General features: G+C 36.3%; 1 protein-coding gene across 1 annotated transcript in view; it reads left to right on the top strand.

Moving 5' to 3' along the window:
- The first annotated feature begins 366 nt into the window (after positions 1-366).
- LOC132551747 (WD repeat-containing protein 64-like) overlaps positions 367-19,464 on the top strand; it is a 40,593-nt gene continuing 21,495 nt past the window's right edge. Inside the window, exons 1-5 of the mRNA XM_060215884.1 lie at positions 367-517; positions 17,558-17,688; positions 17,845-17,953; positions 18,283-18,389; positions 19,424-19,453. Coding sequence (XP_060071867.1) covers positions 367-517; positions 17,558-17,688; positions 17,845-17,953; positions 18,283-18,389; positions 19,424-19,453 — 528 coding nt within the window. The remainder of the gene's footprint in view (positions 518-17,557; positions 17,689-17,844; positions 17,954-18,282; positions 18,390-19,423; positions 19,454-19,464) is intronic.

The raw sequence follows: 19,464 nt of genomic DNA, 5'->3' as shown, positions 1-19,464 counted from the left end.
TACGACGCTTTGTGACTGGGATTACCCACTTGAAGGGTTGGAATGTACCTGGCGACGACAACATGGCCGTACCTGGATAGCATACCTGTAGACTTCTGTGTGCAGGTGTAAAAGTCCCACAGTGGCAATGAACACAACGTTACTACAAAGCATGTGTAATTTTTCCGGATCTATTTTACCTGTATATATTAAGGATACAAAAATGGGATTTAACCACACGCAAGATTTATAAAGGACACCGGTACTGATCGTGGAAGTAAATGTGTAAAGTATATGTGTGTTGAATCACGGTTCTGTACATTAATAATGGCGTTTTATCGTCAATCTATGTGATTTTTTTATTTGTTATTTGGATTACGATCCGTGATGTCGGAACTAGAACAGGGGGACAGTCTGGCCAGGCCCTATACAGTAGGGACCTTTCAGACCCGACTCAACGAGTTCCAACATTTCATTAAAGAAATCACGTTCCAGGATGTAGAGGCAACACCTGAAGAAAGGCGACAGATGATTACAGGTAAGAACTGACAGGTAATCAGTACAGGTATATCAAAATGATATAGTGATATAAACTCGCCGAAACTTATTTATTGACAAGTTAACACTTACTTGATGTCAATTACAGGTGCTATTACTGTATCACTATGTACAGTGGACTGGTATATATGATATCATACCCATCAACAAACGATAAAAAATGAGATGAATGATCACACGGAACTCTTACTTACTAATTAAAGCACACAGATTTATTAAACAAAAGAACCGATGACAGCTAACTTAACATTAACAGTATTTTGAGAATTCTTGGTCCCAGTCGGCAAGTTGCTTTGACATAAAAATGTCATAAAGAACCTAAATCTCTACAACACAGAGGTAACGGGATCTCTCCTTCCCATTTACCACCTAGAGGTAACGGGATCCCTCCTTCCCCATAACCACCAAGATGTAACAGGATCTCTCCGTTCCTATCACCACCCTGAGGTAACGGGATCTCTCCTCCCCCTCCCCCCCCCCCCCCCCCCCCAATCAACACCCAAAGGTAACGTGATCTCTCCTTCCCCAACACCTCCCAGAGGTAACGGGATCTCTCCTTTCCCTTTACCACCCAGAGGTAACGGGATCACTCCTCCCCCCCCCCCCCCCCCCCCCCACCATCAACACCAAAGGTAACGCGATCTCTCCTTCCCCAACACCTCCCAGAGGTAACAGGATCTCTCCTTCCCCATTACCACCAGAGGTAACGGGATCTCTCCTCCCCCCCCGCCCCCCCAACCACCAACACAAATTTCATATTTTGTAAGGCAGAATATGTTGTATTTCTTTCTTTAAATATCAATTCTTCATTTCAAACTTGTCACTTCTTCCTATTAGTTTCAAGAACAACTGTGGTTTTAGTTAATTTTGTGTTATCACATAATATCCTACTTTTAATATGTCATAGATAAACTCAAAACCTTATTTCCTTCTGGGGATATGTACGTTAAAGTCCGGAAAGTTAAAAATGACATTAAAGATATATATTACATGGTCAATATAGCACGACTCGCTTGGTGGCATATTACCATATTTAGACATATCTAATTATGGTAAAATTCAATAGACACGGCCGTTTAAATGTGCTAAATGTATTGAAGACCTTTATTAATTTAAAAATACAATTTGTAAAGTAGTTTCTCAGTGTCGAGTGTCGATTTGTATCTCGAATATGTATTGAAACGTAGGCATCACATTATCAGAGTTTGGTCCTTCCTATGACATCTATAAGCTATATAATTCGAGAACATCATGTCTCTCCGCTGAAGAATATACATCATCCAAGGGGCATTGCTTAGAAAATCTAGAAGCCTTATACCTGTGGTATATGTTGCGTTAAGTAGCTTGGTGATATCACCGGTATGTTTTGTTTCGTGGCTACTTCAGTGACGGATGCATTTTTACATATTGTCTATCAGCCTGGTATCCCTGGTATATATCTTGTTTAGTAGCTACATCAAAGACGAGAACATTGTTTATGTTGTCTAGTAGTCTGCCACCCCATGTATATCTCGTCCAGTAGTTACTTAAATGACTGGTAGACGGTATATTGTATGTATTGTCTAGTAGCCTGATATCCCTGGTATATATCTTGTTTAGTAGTTACATTGTTTATATTGTCTAGTAGTCTGCCACCCCACGTATATCTCGTCCAGTAGTTACTTAAATGACTGGTAGACGGTACATTGTTTGTATTGTCTAGTAGCCTGATATCCCTGGTATATATCTTGTTTAGTAGTTACATTGTTTATATTGTCTAGTAGTCTGCCACCCCACGTATATCTCGTCCAGTAGTTACTTAAATGACTGGTAGACGGTATATTGTATGTATTGTCTAGTAGCCTGATATCCCTGGTATATATCTTGTTTAGTAGCTACATCAAAGACGAGAACATTGTTTATATTGTCTAGTAGTCTGCCACCCCATGTATATCTCGTCCAGTAGTTACTTAAATGACTGGTAGACGGTATATTGTATGTATTGTCTAGTAGCCTGATATCCCTGGTATATATCTTGTTTAGTAGTTACATTGTTTATATTGTCTAGTAGTCTGCCACCCCACGTATATCTCGTCCTGTAGTTACTTAAATGACTGGTAGACGGTACATTGTTTATATTGTCTAGTAGTCTGCCACCCCACGTATATCTCGTCCAGTAGTTACTTAAATGACTGGTAGACGGTATATTGTATGTATTGTCTAGTAGCCTGATATCCCTGGTATATATCTTGTTTACAAGTTACGTAAATGACGGATACATTGTATATATTGTCTACTAGTCTGATATCCCTGTCATAAATCCCGGTAAGTCACTACCGTTCCTGACTGTGTCTTCTTGACAGCACTATCTGATGTTATCAAGTTCTCACAGGTCGTTAAGCTGTACATACCCGAAGTAATCCCGGGGTCTCCTCCTGACAGAATCAAAAAGCGAGTCAAACAGGAGAGAAAACAGCCTTATCTAACTTGGTCGAGTGATCTTTCTCAGTAATATCACCCAATAATCGTTATATCGAAATTCAAATGTTAAATCTGTTCTGTAGTTTTGTATCGTCACAGCAGCAATGTGACTATGCCTCTAGTCCTAACGAGTTGAGTTGTTTTTTCCGTTTTCAGAAGTGAATATGCTGAACGTTGTCCTAGTTCGCATGTTTGTAATGCGTGGGTATTGCTGTCAGAGATAAATGATCGATTATATAATAATGTTGTTCAGATTTTATATTTTTATTACAACCAATACACACACACTTGATCAACACTTACATCAATACAAAATTCTGAAGTGTCTTGTCTGTTGATTATTTGTGAAACATTCAAATCACAAGTATCGTGTTTTAAGCGTCTCTGTAAATCTTATAAATATGAACGCAATATGAGTCACGAATTCTAAAGTATAATGGATATCATAAACCTTAAGGTTCTGGACAGGAGCTTATAATCCCAAGAAAATGAAACAGAACACTCGTTTGAAATCGAGAGAGTTTAGTTCAGAACAGAAATGCTTTGAACTACCGAGACCATCATCTGACCTTATCTATTGATGACGTCAAAATAGTGTATTTGCTCGTGCGTCATAGATTTATGACCTGGCCAAATAACAATATACTTTACAGAACACGCCGTCCATTTTGATAAAAACGATCTTAATCTTTTCTGAAGTGACTCTATTTGTTGTCCGACTCGGTTTTACTATTTTACCGCATACTGAAATGTTCCTTACAGTCGCTGGTCCCCCAACTGATACCAGATATAAACTCAGTGTCTGAGGATATGGTCAGAAAGCAAAACATGTTTACTAAAATACCACTTGCTTGTAATTTATGTTGACCCGAAACTGGGCAATGGCTATCCATGAACTCACAACGAATTGTATCTTGGTCATTATAAATCCAGGTACATTGACAAGTATATTTTTTCACTGTCTGAATTTATTGACTGACAAACTGTCAGAGATTCAGTAAAATAGTCACATTCACAGACTATGTAAACGTTTGTTTTGACGTCTCTGTCACAATTTCGGAGTTTGATGAATGACACGAGTTGTTGAGAATGCTCAGTTGTGTGGAATCAGACGACATCAGTAAGTTGTTTAAATAGACGGTACCTGTTCGTATATAATACTTGTTTTCAGTGCGAAACACTTTCCCTAATATGCGTTTCGACCGATCGGAGAGAATAGGTTTAACAGCCGTGTAACTTTTAGAAAATTGACACTGTATTGTCACAATAGAGGTCGTTCGGTAGATAATAGTATGGAGAAAACGGCGCGGATAATTATAACACTTAAGTAAAGTAGCAATGGTAAATAGTCCACTCGCCATGTATTATTATTGACACGTCAAGTCGAGACAAAATCTATTGCCACTTTTAAGTCGAGATGAAATCTATACACTATCTATAACAATGCCTACGTTTTAAACGTCTATAATGCTGAGCACAGACATAATATGTTGTGTGTACATTTTTATTATGTGTTTACATTTAAACTGTTTCACAACAGAACAATAAGAAGGCGGACGACATTTTGACAAATTGCCATGCTTTGGTAAATAGTCTGTCTGTTTTTTAAAATCGCGATGAAGTTTTCATTGTCGATGAGGGAGTATATCAGTGTTCTATACAACAATAACAGTTTGTATTCGTACAGCAACCGGACAAAGGAACTGTGCAGGCCGATTTTTTAACATGAAATATTTTAATACTTTATTACGATATTTGAGACAGGGATGTTTTTATGAAATAAATGCACACATAGCGACCAAACACACCAATAACTGTGTTCACATCAACAGCTTAGTGTGTCAAACATACCGTATGAAAATGTGTTATTAAAATTGTAACTACGTTATTAAACGTTATATAAGAACAAAATAGTAGTAAAGTTAGAAACGAATTCTCCTTTTAACGAATGTTGAATTGGAAATGATATGATAACTTTGTACATAGCGTATTTGGACTGACCAAGGTTTACATGTCGTCGATGAATCAGAAGACGCTAACTCTTCCGAAACACCTGGTCTTATTCTCTTTGTATTTTTTCAGTGTAAATTTTTCCATTGTTAATTTCTGCCCTAGTTTTATGGAATTTGAGTTTGAAGTATGATTATGTTGACATGTTGGTAGTTTTTGATGTTTTTTTTTTTTTTTTTTTTTATAAAACATCAGATTGACATGGATGTAAGTAACATCTAATGGTGTTTACTGTGGAGTAATACATTCTATACAAATAGAGATATGTAATAAATAAGTAATTCGTAAGGGAAGGATCATCCGCAGTGATATATAACAAGGCTCCTTAAAATGATAACTAACATGTGAACATAACACCAGGAGAAAAAAAGACATAGATACACGATACAAGCTACAGAATATACATATATCAATGAGTCTACAAAATTCATGGTTTTGACGGTTAAGAAAAGTCATCCAAGCAAATATATATATTAAAATAAATTACCTTTGTCGCCTCCTAGGCTTCAAAATTTAGGCCCTTAGCGTCACTGACGAGTCCTAGAAGCATGGAACAGCTGTATGTTGTAGTTTAATTTATTGTTTGGCTCTACTGTATCTCAATCTAAACTATGATGCACAATCTTCTTTTTTTCAGAGATATTTATTTAACCAAAGGCAAATGAAAAGTTAACATTATGTATCCCCATACAAGAGGGCTTTCTGTACAATCTTTTAATTGAAAACGTATTCGCCTGCTACCAATGCTTAGTTAGATATGCCAATACTTGTATAATACAAGAATATCACAAAATACAAACATGACCAAGTATAAGGTAAGGTTGTTTCAAGTGGTCTAACATTTGTTGAAGCATTATGGTTCGTGCGTACCAAGTCACACCACCATATTACCACATGAACTGAAGAGGCACTCATAATAGATTGTCAACGATGGCATGGCTAATTAATGGAAGAAAAATTACGTTTGCTACTCTTGGGGAAATACGAAAAAAAAAAAAAAAAAACTTCTGGTCCCTAGAAATACAGAAGAATCGATTCTCTCCTCACACGATTGCAGCATATATATTCTAAATGTGTATGTTCCTGAACGTAATTTATAAAATATTTATCAACGCCTAATACCCTCTGTATATCCAGTGTTATAGCCGCGATCTTGACCTCCAATAAAATTCGCATGGATTACATTCAAGAAAGACTTGATTTCGAAAGGTGTCCACGTGTATAATCTAGAATACACATACCTTTCATGACTACTTCCGGTGAACTTATTTCGCACAACAGTTCTTGTGGCTGTATGATGTGAAGAGAATGTTTATGAATGTAATGTCTCGATATCAGCTCAATATCTCCACCAGGGCGGCACTAACACTCGCTCACAAAGGTACTTCAGCGGTCTATAATATATCGATGTCCCTTGAAAACACGACACATTGACGAAGAAGTCTTAAGGAAATCCATTTTCAGGTTCTCAGCTTGTTGCTCTTCAAATGTATAAACTATTTAAAGCAGTTTATGTGAGAGCAAGGAATTGTTGACACATTTAACTGTAGCTATTTGGGAGAGGATAAGATAAGTTTCAAATTTGAAGCTTAGATCTCCATCTTTCTTTGCTCAATACTAGAGACCCGAAACCAATAAGACATGAATGATAACGGTATTAATCATGTTGAAAGGCCAGAAGCAGATAATGTTACATGTACTCTGTTATCACTATTTATTCCATTTTTAAGGTTTTACTAGTTTGGTTAAGTTTGGTTTGCTTGTTTACATCCCCAAAACATCAAAGTGCTCTGTAATTATCATCAGAAAGAATATATGAAGATATATAAATTCTAGATGCTAGAATAGGCATGGGATAGGGGTTAATTTCTTCATCATCTCCAGAGTGAATCTGTGCAGAACATGATTAAATAAGTATTTACATGATAATCCGATTATGCAACAACTGACCTGAGTATAATGTAACTGAATTAGTTGGTCTGACCACATAGGGACATTTTACAAGGTTTACATGCCGAAATATGGGCTATTAAACTGTCGGTATATTGCAGAAGTCGTATTGAAAAGATCCTAAAGTTTCACAATTGCATATTCTATGCATTATACATTAAATGAACCAATATATCAAAATTTATTACTTGGTTAGCTCGTAAAAGTTAAATAATCATTTACATAAGGACTTATATATTAATATTAATTTTCAAGTTAATGACCTGAGCGACTATACAACAAATGACCGATTACATGTTGACTAGATTAGAAGATCTGACTACAAGGTGACATTGTATAGGGTTTAATTAATGCAATATTTGCTATTTAATTCCAATTTACTTTGTCCGTCAACACCGCCATTTTGTTTAAAACGCTTCATCATGCACAAGAACATATGTACGTTTGAAAAAAAAGTCAATATTGCGAAGCCTAAAAACAATTCGGAAGTTTTTCCAGAAATTTATCGGCTACATTTACCTTAAGAAGCGACGTTGAGCTTGAAATAATTATAATCATATATATATCTATAGAGAACAAATGACATTCATTCATTCATTCATTCATTCATTCATTCATTCATTCATTCATTCAATCAATCAATAAGTCATTTATTCGTCCAAAAGATGAACATCTGTGATGTCATTCGTTTAGCTCATTGGGGTATTTTCTTTTATTAGAATCAGCCTTTTGAAAACGGGAGTATCAAGTCAAAGTCAAAGTACTGAAAGGGCCCTAATGGTGTACTAGATATTCTATGAACAATATCTAAATACGCCTCTGGATGCTGTGATGCACATTGTGAAGGACACCAAACTAGTTGTGTCAGTTAACACTGGAGCGATGTTCTTTGTGCTGATATCACCTGTTCTCACATGTGAAGGATGCATCTAGATAGATCACATATGTGTTTCGAAAAATTAGACTATGGCTTTTAAGTAACATGATTGTGATTGATAAAATGTACAAAATACCACCATGGCTTTGAATGGGACCATTTTGGTTGCAGAGAAGTACAATCGAATTAAAATTCCAAGACAAGCTGTTCGGAATTCCTCAGCGCTCAATCTCACACATTACCTGGCACAAACCTAGTACTATATTGACATAAACATTAGACACGCAGGCACTTAAAAACCTTTTGAATTTCCAGCCTGGAGGTCCGTATGCTAGAACGCTTTTTGCATTTCCAAATCTTGATATATGTATAATTCATGTTGGCGACTACTGATTCCGAGTCCATATTGTCATTTATCACCAGAAAGTCTACAGCTAAAACACGAACGGTGAACATACCAATCGATTGGTGAGCCAGGACTCATTATCATATCAAAGTAATGACACGTGTCCTAACATACAGACCCGCCTGAAATACAATGGTTTTCATTTGCAAAAATTGTCATTATCATTTTGAGCATAAATATTTCATGAAGGGGGATTTTCGTTTGTGTGTTTATTTGCTGGATATAGCGTTCTTATAGCTGATACTCAAGGAACATCACTATATAGTACGCGATATCATATTCCTGAGAAAGCTTAGTATGAACCGCGCCAAAGTGTGGATCTCCAGTGTCTGATTTTCTAGACTGATCTACCTAGATCCCATCATATGATATCATTTCATATAAAAAGTTATGAAAAAATATGTTGATTATATAACAAAATATTACTGAAAAACATTCCACATAACAACACCTTTACTGTTAGGTCACAGACGAAATCTGGGGTTCAATGAAAGCTTTTAAATTATCACAAATTATCAAAGCTTCTTATAGGTTGACTGTTGTAAGTACATATGTATACTTACAGAATTGTTATATACACGCCCGAACGACACCATTTTATCTTCACTAGAATACCTTTATGACCAACCTGGGAAAAAAGGTATAGAAATGGAGAAATCTAAACTATCTTCAAAGACACATTGTCATTGAGCAAGGTAATGACAAGGTTACGGAACAAGTGTTAACACTACTCAATATTCATAATTTATATATTCGTTGACAAATTATTGAGAGATTGTTGATGATAACGGCGTACATGATTCTATATTGGTACTTAGATTATGAATTTCGGCGTCAACTGTCTTTAAAAGCTCCATTTAAATAATGCGTTATCAGCACCTCTTGTTGGAAATGAATGTTGGAGCCTGGATTAGTCACTCTAACTCTCGACTCTTTACTGTGATATTTTTCATCGTATGATTTAGTTGTCACTCTGGTCATATCAGGGAAGTTTATGGGCTGTCTCTGACTTCGACAAACAAAATTTCGAAGAGAAAATTGTACTGATTAATCCGCAGGATGTGTCATGTAACGAGTCATGGTTATGACATTTCATGGTCAAGGTACGTACTTCACAATAATCAGGTCATTCTTATACGCCGTCCTCTGAAGACATCAACTTCTGTGAGCGTAAGATAACGAAAATATGATTTTTTCTGCTCCAGAAATATTATTTTGTTTGCTGGTTTATGTTTGGAGTAAACGTCTTCATATTAATGTCCCACCTTAAAGAGACATATTAGTAGATGCCTTGAATGGAATTAGATAAATAAGCCCAGCACTGCAATCTTATTGAAAGATACAACGTGTCGGTTTTGGCTTCCTCTATGTTTCTTAAACAGAATTTGCCGAAAAAGCTTCCCTTTCGGAAAAGAGACTAAATTTAATTGACTCAATGGTAACTAAAAACGGACACAGTAGGAAAAGTCTTTCTGTGTAACTGCAAAATGGATTGGGAGGTGGATGTTAAAGTACAGTTTGAAGGCTCAAAACTGTGACAGATTCCCACAAGACTATGAATGGCAGTCTTGAGGATAGACGGATTTTGATTCTTCTGAATATTCGCTGAAAATTGAAGAGATATTTAGATTCAAGATAAAAGAAAAAAGGCACTCGTGCCTGAGTATAGTCAAATACAGGCCTTTCTGGAAATTTTCAGCAGATTATAAAGATGCGAGAGTGCAGCGTGATACGGTGCTGCCTACATTATAAGTTTACCTGATAAATGCATGTAAGTGCATATACCATATAAGGTTCAGATATCACCAACACAGTGTAACAGTACATAGAACATTCAACAAGAAAGAACGGAATTATCTATTATTGTATTTTATATTCATGTATACCAGACAGCTTGTCAGAAATTTTGCTTGTAGCACAGAACGGCAAAACAATATGTGTTAATGAAACAGTATGCTCCCAGTTGCAACAAAATCAGAAACGACACATTAAAACTGTACTGTTTAAGTCATGTGCTTATTGCATAAACATTTTGTAAAACACTTATTTCTTCATTATGTTAATGATTTGTTTATTTTCAAATGTAGTTCAAAGGTCACGGTCAAGGTCCCATGGTCAAAACGTTTTGTAGCACCAGAAATATTTGTAACAAGTAACACACATGCCAAATATGAAAGCCCTACCTCTTATGATGCATTAGTTATGGGCAAGGTTAATGTTGACATCAAGCCAACAGCACAAACAAGATGTCCCCGATCTTTCGATCTGGGGGCATAAAAAGAAAGTTTTTGAGCTGATGGTTAAAATGTTTCACTGCTGCAAACATATGGTGTGGTAGTCTTATCGTCATATACCGTGGTAAGGCTATGTAAAAGTCTTTTCGGGTAAATTGTGTATTGTGGCTTTTCAGTATATTCTAGATCACTCTACTGTGCAACCTATTGAACGTCCAAGGGGAGCCAGAAGTGAAATGATAGCACTTTCATGAATGACTTCGGAACAAAGAAATGATAATGAAAACCATTTTCATCTATTATAACGTCTAAATGATGAAATATTGAATTGATTCACAAGAAATTAAATAAAACCGAAGAAATTACCCTTGAAAGGATTGACATGTGTAAAGATCTCAGAAGTGGTGTTGTCGAGATGCAGACATACAAACTACCATAAGGTAAGACGAGTGGTTTGTTTTGGCCACATACCCTTATACAACGTTGTTGAGATGACATGTTGGAGCACTGTAGATCACCGTAAACTTCTTTCTTCTGGCTGTGTTAGACGCCATGTATATGCTCCTTTCGAAAGCTGTGTTATCTGGGTGTGCGTGGTAGTACACTGATATAGGAGTATTTGTGTTGCACCTACTTTAATGTAGAAATGCACTTTTGCTGTGCCTAATGCTAAGGTCAGTAAACTTCTGATCTAGAATTTCTAAATTCTTGGGAAGGACAATACGAAGGACACAACTGCTTCTTGTATTTAGTTCTACGCGAAAAGGGACTCTCCAAAGATTTTCCCTTGTTGATTAAACAAGTGTAGTCATTTCAAAAGTGAAGCTAATAATAATTGGGATTCTTAACATTTGATGGTGGTTCTATTTTAAAAAGTCTTTAATTCATTCTGCTGATCGTCAAAGAAATATGGATTTGGGTTTTCGCCTAGCTTTGCAATGCATCATCTTTATTTCAAAAGAACTGTTACGTAGTAAATACCTTTGCAAAGAACTACAGATCCGTTAAACCTGTTCTTTGCACTTTTATTTTTGTCTAATTTCCACATTCATTAAAAATTTGTTTATGGTAATGGTCTTTTCTTTACGAATGTCTAGTTGTATATCGTTTTCCATGTTTTTATAATTTTGATTGTTCTAGGTATTGAATAGATAGAGTTAAACATGAGAGGAAGTGTTACATGGACATGGAAAGTTACATGTATAGAAATAACACAAAATGTGCATCATGTATCTGTATTGTTTTGTCTCTGTGATAAGGTCGAAGGTCAAGACAGGATATTTGTCAATACATGCATAATTTTACTGAACACCTATCTGATATATAATTCAGACTGCTGCTAAAGCTAAGGTCAAGGGTCAATATTTTTGTTAAGTCAGGTAATCCTTAGTCAGAGCGTACCATTACATACATGGAATCCACGTCATTATATAGGTAAACTGCATATAACTCTTTGAAATATGCTATTCATCTGTTTTTCTTTTTCTTTTTTTTTCTTTTTCTTTTTTTTTTCTTTTGGTTGTTTTTATCTAAAAATAAAACGTAATTGAGAAATCTTAGTTTACATCGCATGTGCTTTACCTTGTTTGATCAACTCTTTAATCTATTTGTTAATTGTTCAGCTCCTCCATCCTCATTTGAATCATTCAAATCGTTCCTTTGGAAAAAGTGAAAAAGTCTGAAGGTGTTCTACATGTGCTCACATGTTCCTCGAAAACCGGAAGTGGGAATAGGACTATTCGTGAATATTCTAATTTCATATCTTTACCCATTGACTTACCTATGCTGCTTTGGTAATAACAACCACATTAAACACATCCACAGCGAATCAAATAATAACGACTGAAAGGTAGACCTTCGTTCAAACTGATAAACGAATTAATATCTTTCCAAAATTGATTACCATTTCATTTTATTACGGCCACGGGGCAACTTATTGTCAGATAAGTACGGCTTATTGAAATATGTACACAAGCTATTACACATGTACATAGTTTTGTGTATTGTGTGAATTTAAAAACCAATTTATACGCATTGTGACGCTGGTATACAAAATGTGTTTGGAATGAACATATTGAGAATCGATTAATGGACATACATGTCAGTTGGGTATTTTAAAAATCGAGTAGTCAAGGGTTCTCGACACTGATTACATAGGCAACCGAGACTCAGAGTCACACGTTTAGGTGGCACATGCATTTACAAAATGTATTTACACGTTATTTCTTCCGTATTGCGTGTGATTTTAGGGAGAGCTGTGACGTTTTAATATCGATTATTTTAGTTCTGTGTAAAAAACTGTTGTAATGAATTAGCATTACCATGTGGTTAAGATATTTTATTTACATTGAAAACTCTATTATCATAATCAAACAATCTTTTTCCAGAAAATATATATTCACAAAAATATAACTAAAAAAATGAAGTTTAAAAATAAATTATGTTATCTAGTGAAGTAATGTGATGGTTTGAATTATATTTAGGTTGCTAGAATTCAATCGGATTTCAAGAAGAATGGGCCTGGTCTGATCTGCATGTTATGTCCATTTCTGAGTCAGCAAATGACCGTTGCGATCGCCTTTTAAAATAATTCATAGTTTATATATGCATATAGTGTTGTAAAGCGTGGCTGTCACATGACATAATTGATGTACCTTTTCTTGTTTTAACATGTTACCTTTGGATGTTTGTCCAATATCAGTAACGGACACAACTAGAGATTGTCTTGGATCTTCAGTATAATTTGTAAGCAAATATGTTATTGTAGTCACGTTATTTTCTGGTCTACCGATATTGGTTGGCTGTTAAACCGGCTGGTGACAACTTTCTACTGATGTTTGCGTAATTTATGTTCTAAGTTTGTGATTTCAAAATCTTTATGGTTTTGTTTTAAATTTCTTGCAAGGTCAATTATTATCTACCATACACGCTGAGAGGATTATACTGCTTTCAGAAATCTTGTAGTTTTTGTACCGGTACAAGCCTTTCTCTTATACATGTGCCTTTGTAACTTTTACGGTGCGCTAGGTTTTCCCAGCCTCGATCTGGTTCTCTATGGAAGCACGTCTACCAACGTTGCACCCAATAGAACCCAGTTTGGTTATCAGCTATTACAATTGGTGCATGCCTTATATGTTATGATGAAAGGCGATGCAGTGCTATTATATAGACACCCAACAGTATATTTATAACCAAATAGTGTAGGATAATATCTCTGTATACACCTGATATGTTTGACTTAAAATCTTAAACAATAATTGTATACGATCCATGAACACGTCTGGAATATTTTCGTGATCGACCAGCTGAAGCGTCGAGACCTTTGATATAAAAAGATTGCAAGATTTAATTTCAAAATAACTTTTGGAACAAAACTGAATAACATTCGTCAACATGTTTTGGTGACATTGTTATGAAAAGCTGAGTATTTCTTTTCATTTAAATCCAAAATAACCGATACTTAAATTTCCGAAAAAAGTCCATCTAGCAAGGTTGACCATTAATATCCACGCATATTGACCAAAGTTCTGCTTTCCATGGGGCGTGGTCTATCGTCACTACTGTGTCCCCCACGTCGCGTCGTCTGTTGGGGTCTTTGTTACGTGCACGGCGCGAACAGATTGTTTATCGAAGGACCTCCACCCGTCTACGCTATCACTGCGATAGATAGTTTGCAGGGGGGCATGTCTTTGTGTCCTAGTGCCAAACCTCTACGTTTAGCCGTGTCGTATGCTCGAGAGGTCTTTCAAAGTTTGTACACAGAACTTTAATTCAATTCAATTGGCGTGTGTTTAACACTGTTTCTGACAGAGCAATGCCTCGCATACTATTGTCCCTATACTCTGTACGAACACACTCCATTCAGATATTCAATACATGTGAATCTCTAGTAGAAGAAAAAACCAGGTGGGTCTGATTTAAAATAAAGCACCCCCTACAGTATATTAATGCATATCGAATTGGGGAGATGGATAAACAGCGACCTTGAGTGAATAGCTGTATAGTTCTAGACGATCCTGGGGAGCTCCCCACGAACCATGGCTAGATGGATAGGATAGACGTAGTACAACTACTTAGGACCAGTTCGTCAGTCAGTACCAGACCATCCGCCGGACGTGGACGTTTTGTCCGACAATGCAAATGTTGTGGATGGACACTTCACGATTCCACAGTCCTCGGAAGAGGGAACGCCGAGCACGTCGTGAGAAGGGACATGCTCTGCGAGAGCATTTAGACTCCATCAGTAAGGTTCACTTCCGTTAGACGTGTCTGTGTTTATGCCAGTGATTTATTGGTTCTGGTGAATTTAAGGATATAAGAAAAATCAAAATCAACAGATGTTGTTTTTGCCTAAATTCTATGTGGATGGAGAAAGTGTAATCGTGTTTGTGGTTCGGATTGTTATCTGTTGTTGGAAGTCACGGTCGTGTTTGTGAGATAAGTATAACGCAATTTTAAGTATATCAGTACCTAATTAATTTGTTTAATGACTGGTTGAATAAGAAATGCTTTTTCTATTTTGTGATTACTGTAATCTATTCTAAAACATTCACTTTCAAATATTTCTACAATGTTGAATTACGCCCATTGTATTACATGAAAAAAATATTTAGAAATCAACGTTCTCATTTTGAGGTATTTTTAAATGTCGTATAAAACTAAAAACAAGTCATATTGACTGACGTTAATAAGATGATAAATCGCTTATATCATTTTGCCTGACCTGTTTTATGCTCGTTAGCTTGCTTGTTGATTCCGTTGTATACCCTGTTCTCATTTGCGAACGTGACATTGCTTACATGGATTGACCAAGGTTTCCATGGCGAGTGTCTTCAATGAAGCAGAAGACGCTTACTCTTCCGTAACACCTGTTCTTTTTCTCCTTCACTTTTTAGGGAGTCTCTTTGCGAGTTTAGATTATTGAGGTAATGTGTCTGTATCTTCTTAGTTGTACGTTGTAGTTGTACGAAATGGTATATGTTGAAAAAACATAGTTTAGGCACTGTCTAAAATCGAGTGCAATTAGATAAAAAAATACATATTCATATATACATGTTCAATACATCATTTTGAATTGTCTGCTTCATGGCTTCACTCAAGTGGTTTCTACGTCATTTTAAAAGAAAAAAAAAAATTCAAATAGAGTTAAATTAAAACTGACATTTTAGTATAAGCATGCCATATCTGTCATATAAGTTTGAGACTCTTCGGTACCTTCTGGAAAGAAACGACACATTTTCTCGCTTACGGAAATTGAAAGGTTTCTGAGCCTTAAACCGGAAATAACGTGAAATGAATAGCCTTGATAGTTTTTTCCAACAAGTTCGGCAACTTGTGTTTCAAACCTTTAATGTTTATATTTGTTCATTATATTTGAATAATTTAAGACATTTAGTTTGTTTTCGATAGCGACAAGGCAACTTGAAAGAATACTTTGTATGTCGAGATAGTTTTAACTATTTCATAGATCGGCAGTTCTCTTTCCCTCAACGATCCAAGTTTCCATGGCGTATCACATATGTAGTTGGTTTTATTTTTTGTTCCTATTTTTTCACAACCATTTCGACTTTACACACACATCATGAAGCTCTGGCGGCGCTTATGCTGATTTTAACTTATCGTTATACATGTACACTTGAATATTATTGCATACTCAATACGAGTTTAACCATATTCAGACAGCTGTTAAATAAAGTATCGATATGTTAATGAATAACAAGGTATAAACCCCATAAGCATTTCTTACGCCATGAACTGGCGATTACCAGTTTATGTATTGTATGTATCATAATACCCCCAAGTTTGTATGAATTTAGGAGTTACTTGTAACGGACAATACTTGAAATCTAATGGTAGCAGGGTATTCTCGTATTGAAATGTATGATTTGAAGCTACTGATGGATACCAATTATACCCTATCAACGAAAGCTACGTGTATACAGGACTTACAAAATATCATTGAAAATGAGTTGGGTTTTTTTTCACCAGGTTTTACCACATGTTCAATCACAGGTGTCTTTTACTTTGACATTCATGGCTGTTTTAGCTAATATAGAAGTTTTTTTTATAATGTGGCGTACAGTTTTCAAGACATAGCTTATTTGTGTTACGTCAAAGTCGTCAGAACAGTATCGTGTCAGGCGACCAATGTTTGACTTGTGCAGACAGTTAGGAATACAAAAGATTTTTCTTGTTCATTTTCTCCAACCTGCGACCATGTTGTGTATCTCTATTTACATGCCAGTCGTCTACCTGTTTTCGCCTGGCCAGGTGTGAAGTAAAAATCAATGGGGATTTGGCATATCGATAGAATGCAATTGTTCTGATAGCCTGGAGTAGCTGGTCCAACTTATTACGCCCAGTTGATCTGATGTATGGGCCACAAACGATCGTGTGTCCGTGTTAGCCCAGTACCAATGACGTCATCGTTAGTGTTACTAGTGTACGAATTACTTTTACCTCCTTGAGGTCCACCAACGTCGATATAACGATTCGGTCAAGATAATACATAATACCTAATGATAATGTAAGAGTTGGATTACCATTAAATCCCTTTACATTACCCATGTCGCTGGATGATCGACTTATACGGGGGTATATCAGTTCACGAAAGGTAAGCAGGTTTTAAGGAACGCTGCCAAGTCTAAAATAGATTCCTATTCAGGATTCTTCCACCATATGGTCAGTCCCCATCGGTCATTCCTAATCGAGTTGCGTTTGTTGTCGATCCAGCCTCTACTTGTTACTATCTAAGTTCATTACGATCAATCTAAAACTGTTTGAACTGTCAAATTCGTATTCGTATAAGTCTAGTAAATTAGTATATCGTGCACACTTCCGGCCGATATCTCCCTCCCCCAATCCCAACCAGCGTTCCACTCAATTCACAAATTAGAAGCTTTAGTTTTATGCTTAAAGTCAAGAAAAACGTTTCAGAAACTCCTGGTAATATGTGAAATCCCGTCACTTGGTCCTCCTCTCAGTTTCTCATATTCATAACACAGTTCGACTCCACAAATTTTTCAATACTAGTAACTAGTTTCAAAATTCTTGAAAATTCATCGGTGTTCTTTTGTTTTCCAGAGAGCCTCCGTTTCGATCAGTTTTGTGATGCAATCCGTTCCCTGTTCGGCACTGATGTAAAGAATGCGGACTTAAAGGCTATTTACCGTAAGATTTCCACTAATCCGGACGCAAAGGTCGACTGGAGCGAGGTAGGCATTTTAACAGACACATCCTATAAACATGTATTAAATCATCCTTGGCCCTAGCGTTAAGTAACTTAAAAACATATACTTACCATTATCTATTTTCATAACATAACTGACATAATTTGTATACACTTTGTGTATGTTATGTGTTCTTTGCAGCTGTTCGGATACTTCCAATCGAGTGCGGAAGAGAGTGAGGAAATCGTACTTGGGGAAGAAGTTAGTGTATTCACCGTCTCAAAACGTCGACGGGTCGGCGAAGCGGCCGGTAAATTTACGCATTATTTACAAATTATAAATGAATATTTTATTATCAGATTTAATGAAAGAGGACGAAAACCACAGGACATTTAGGTCATATTAAGCTTTATAAACAGACTTTTTTTGTGCAACGTTATAAACTTTTTGGTGACGTTGATTTATTGTAATATCAACAAAGATTAAATTGGCATCTTGGATGAAATATTTCCATATTGGCATAAGATAAATATGCTTTTCTTTCTGTTTTGTCAACGGGTTTTCATCCCATTTCCACATTATTTCGGCTTAGTTCTAATTTGACAAATGCGTTGTAATCTGTATTTTTCACATTTATAGGTGACAAGACACGAAGGGACACAGTGCAATGCATACGATATATACCCTCACTCGATAGTTATATCTCATCTTCACAGAAAGGCGCTATAGCAGTATGGAGTAGTAAGGTAGGTACAACTACAGAAAGGTGCTGTATCAGTGTGAATTAGTGAGGTGGGTATAGATACATAAGGTCCCACAGAAAGGTGCTGTATCAGTGTGGATTAGTGAGGTTGGTATACCAACATAACGTCCCACAGAAAGGTGCTGTATCAGAGTGGATTAGTGAGGTTGGTATACCAACATAACGTCCCACAGAAAGGTGTTGTATCAGTGTGGATTAGTGAGGTTGGTATACCAACATAACGTCCCACAGAAAGGTGTTGTATCAGTGTGAATTAGTGAGGTGGGTATATAGGTACATAACGTCCCACAGAAAGGTGTTGAATCAGATACATAACGTCCCACAGAAAGGTGTTGTATTAGTATGGATTAGTGAGGTGGGTATATAGGTACATAACGTCCCACATAAAGGTGCTGTATCAGTGTGGATTAGTGAGGTTGGTATACCAACATAACGTCCCACAGAAAGGTGATGTATCCGTGTGGATTTGTGAGGTTGGTATACCAACATAACGTCCCACAGACAGGTGCTGTATCAGCGTGGATAAGTGAGGTTGGTATACCAACATAACGTCCCACAGAAAGGTGCTGTATCAGTGTGGATAAGTGAGATGGGTATAGATAAATAACGTCCCACTATATCAGTGTAGAGTAGCAAAGTAGTAAAGCTACACCATATCATCACAGAAACGCCTTATATTGCTACGCCACGTCCTCGTTAAGGTATTTTCTTGTTGGCACGAATATAGGAAATATATCCAGCATAACTTATTGAAATGTACGAGATCCTAGGACATAAGAATCGGGGTATCTCCTTAGGACCAAAGATATTATTCACCTTTCGTTTAAAGCCAACGATATTAGTCTACGCATATATCTTGAACTTTTTTTAGATAAAACAACAGATTGAGAAAAAAATCATAATACGGCAATTGTTTTTATCCTCATCAGAAAAAGGAATTATTTTGCATTTCATAATATTGTTTCTAAGATAACGCAATAAGACGATTTAATGAGGCGTATTCTATTTTAATTTCAGTTACGACTAGTTAGCTGTATCGATATTAACGTGAGTATATC

Source organism: Ylistrum balloti, unplaced genomic scaffold (genome assembly GCF_031769215.1).
Source record: "Ylistrum balloti isolate Yb309-2 unplaced genomic scaffold, AGI_CSIRO_Ybal_v1 Utg369626, whole genome shotgun sequence".
NCBI classification, from domain to species: Eukaryota; Metazoa; Mollusca; class Bivalvia; order Pectinida; family Pectinidae; genus Ylistrum; species Ylistrum balloti.
Note: the sequence above shows the minus strand (reverse complement) of the source record. Positions and strands in the feature narration are given on the sequence as shown.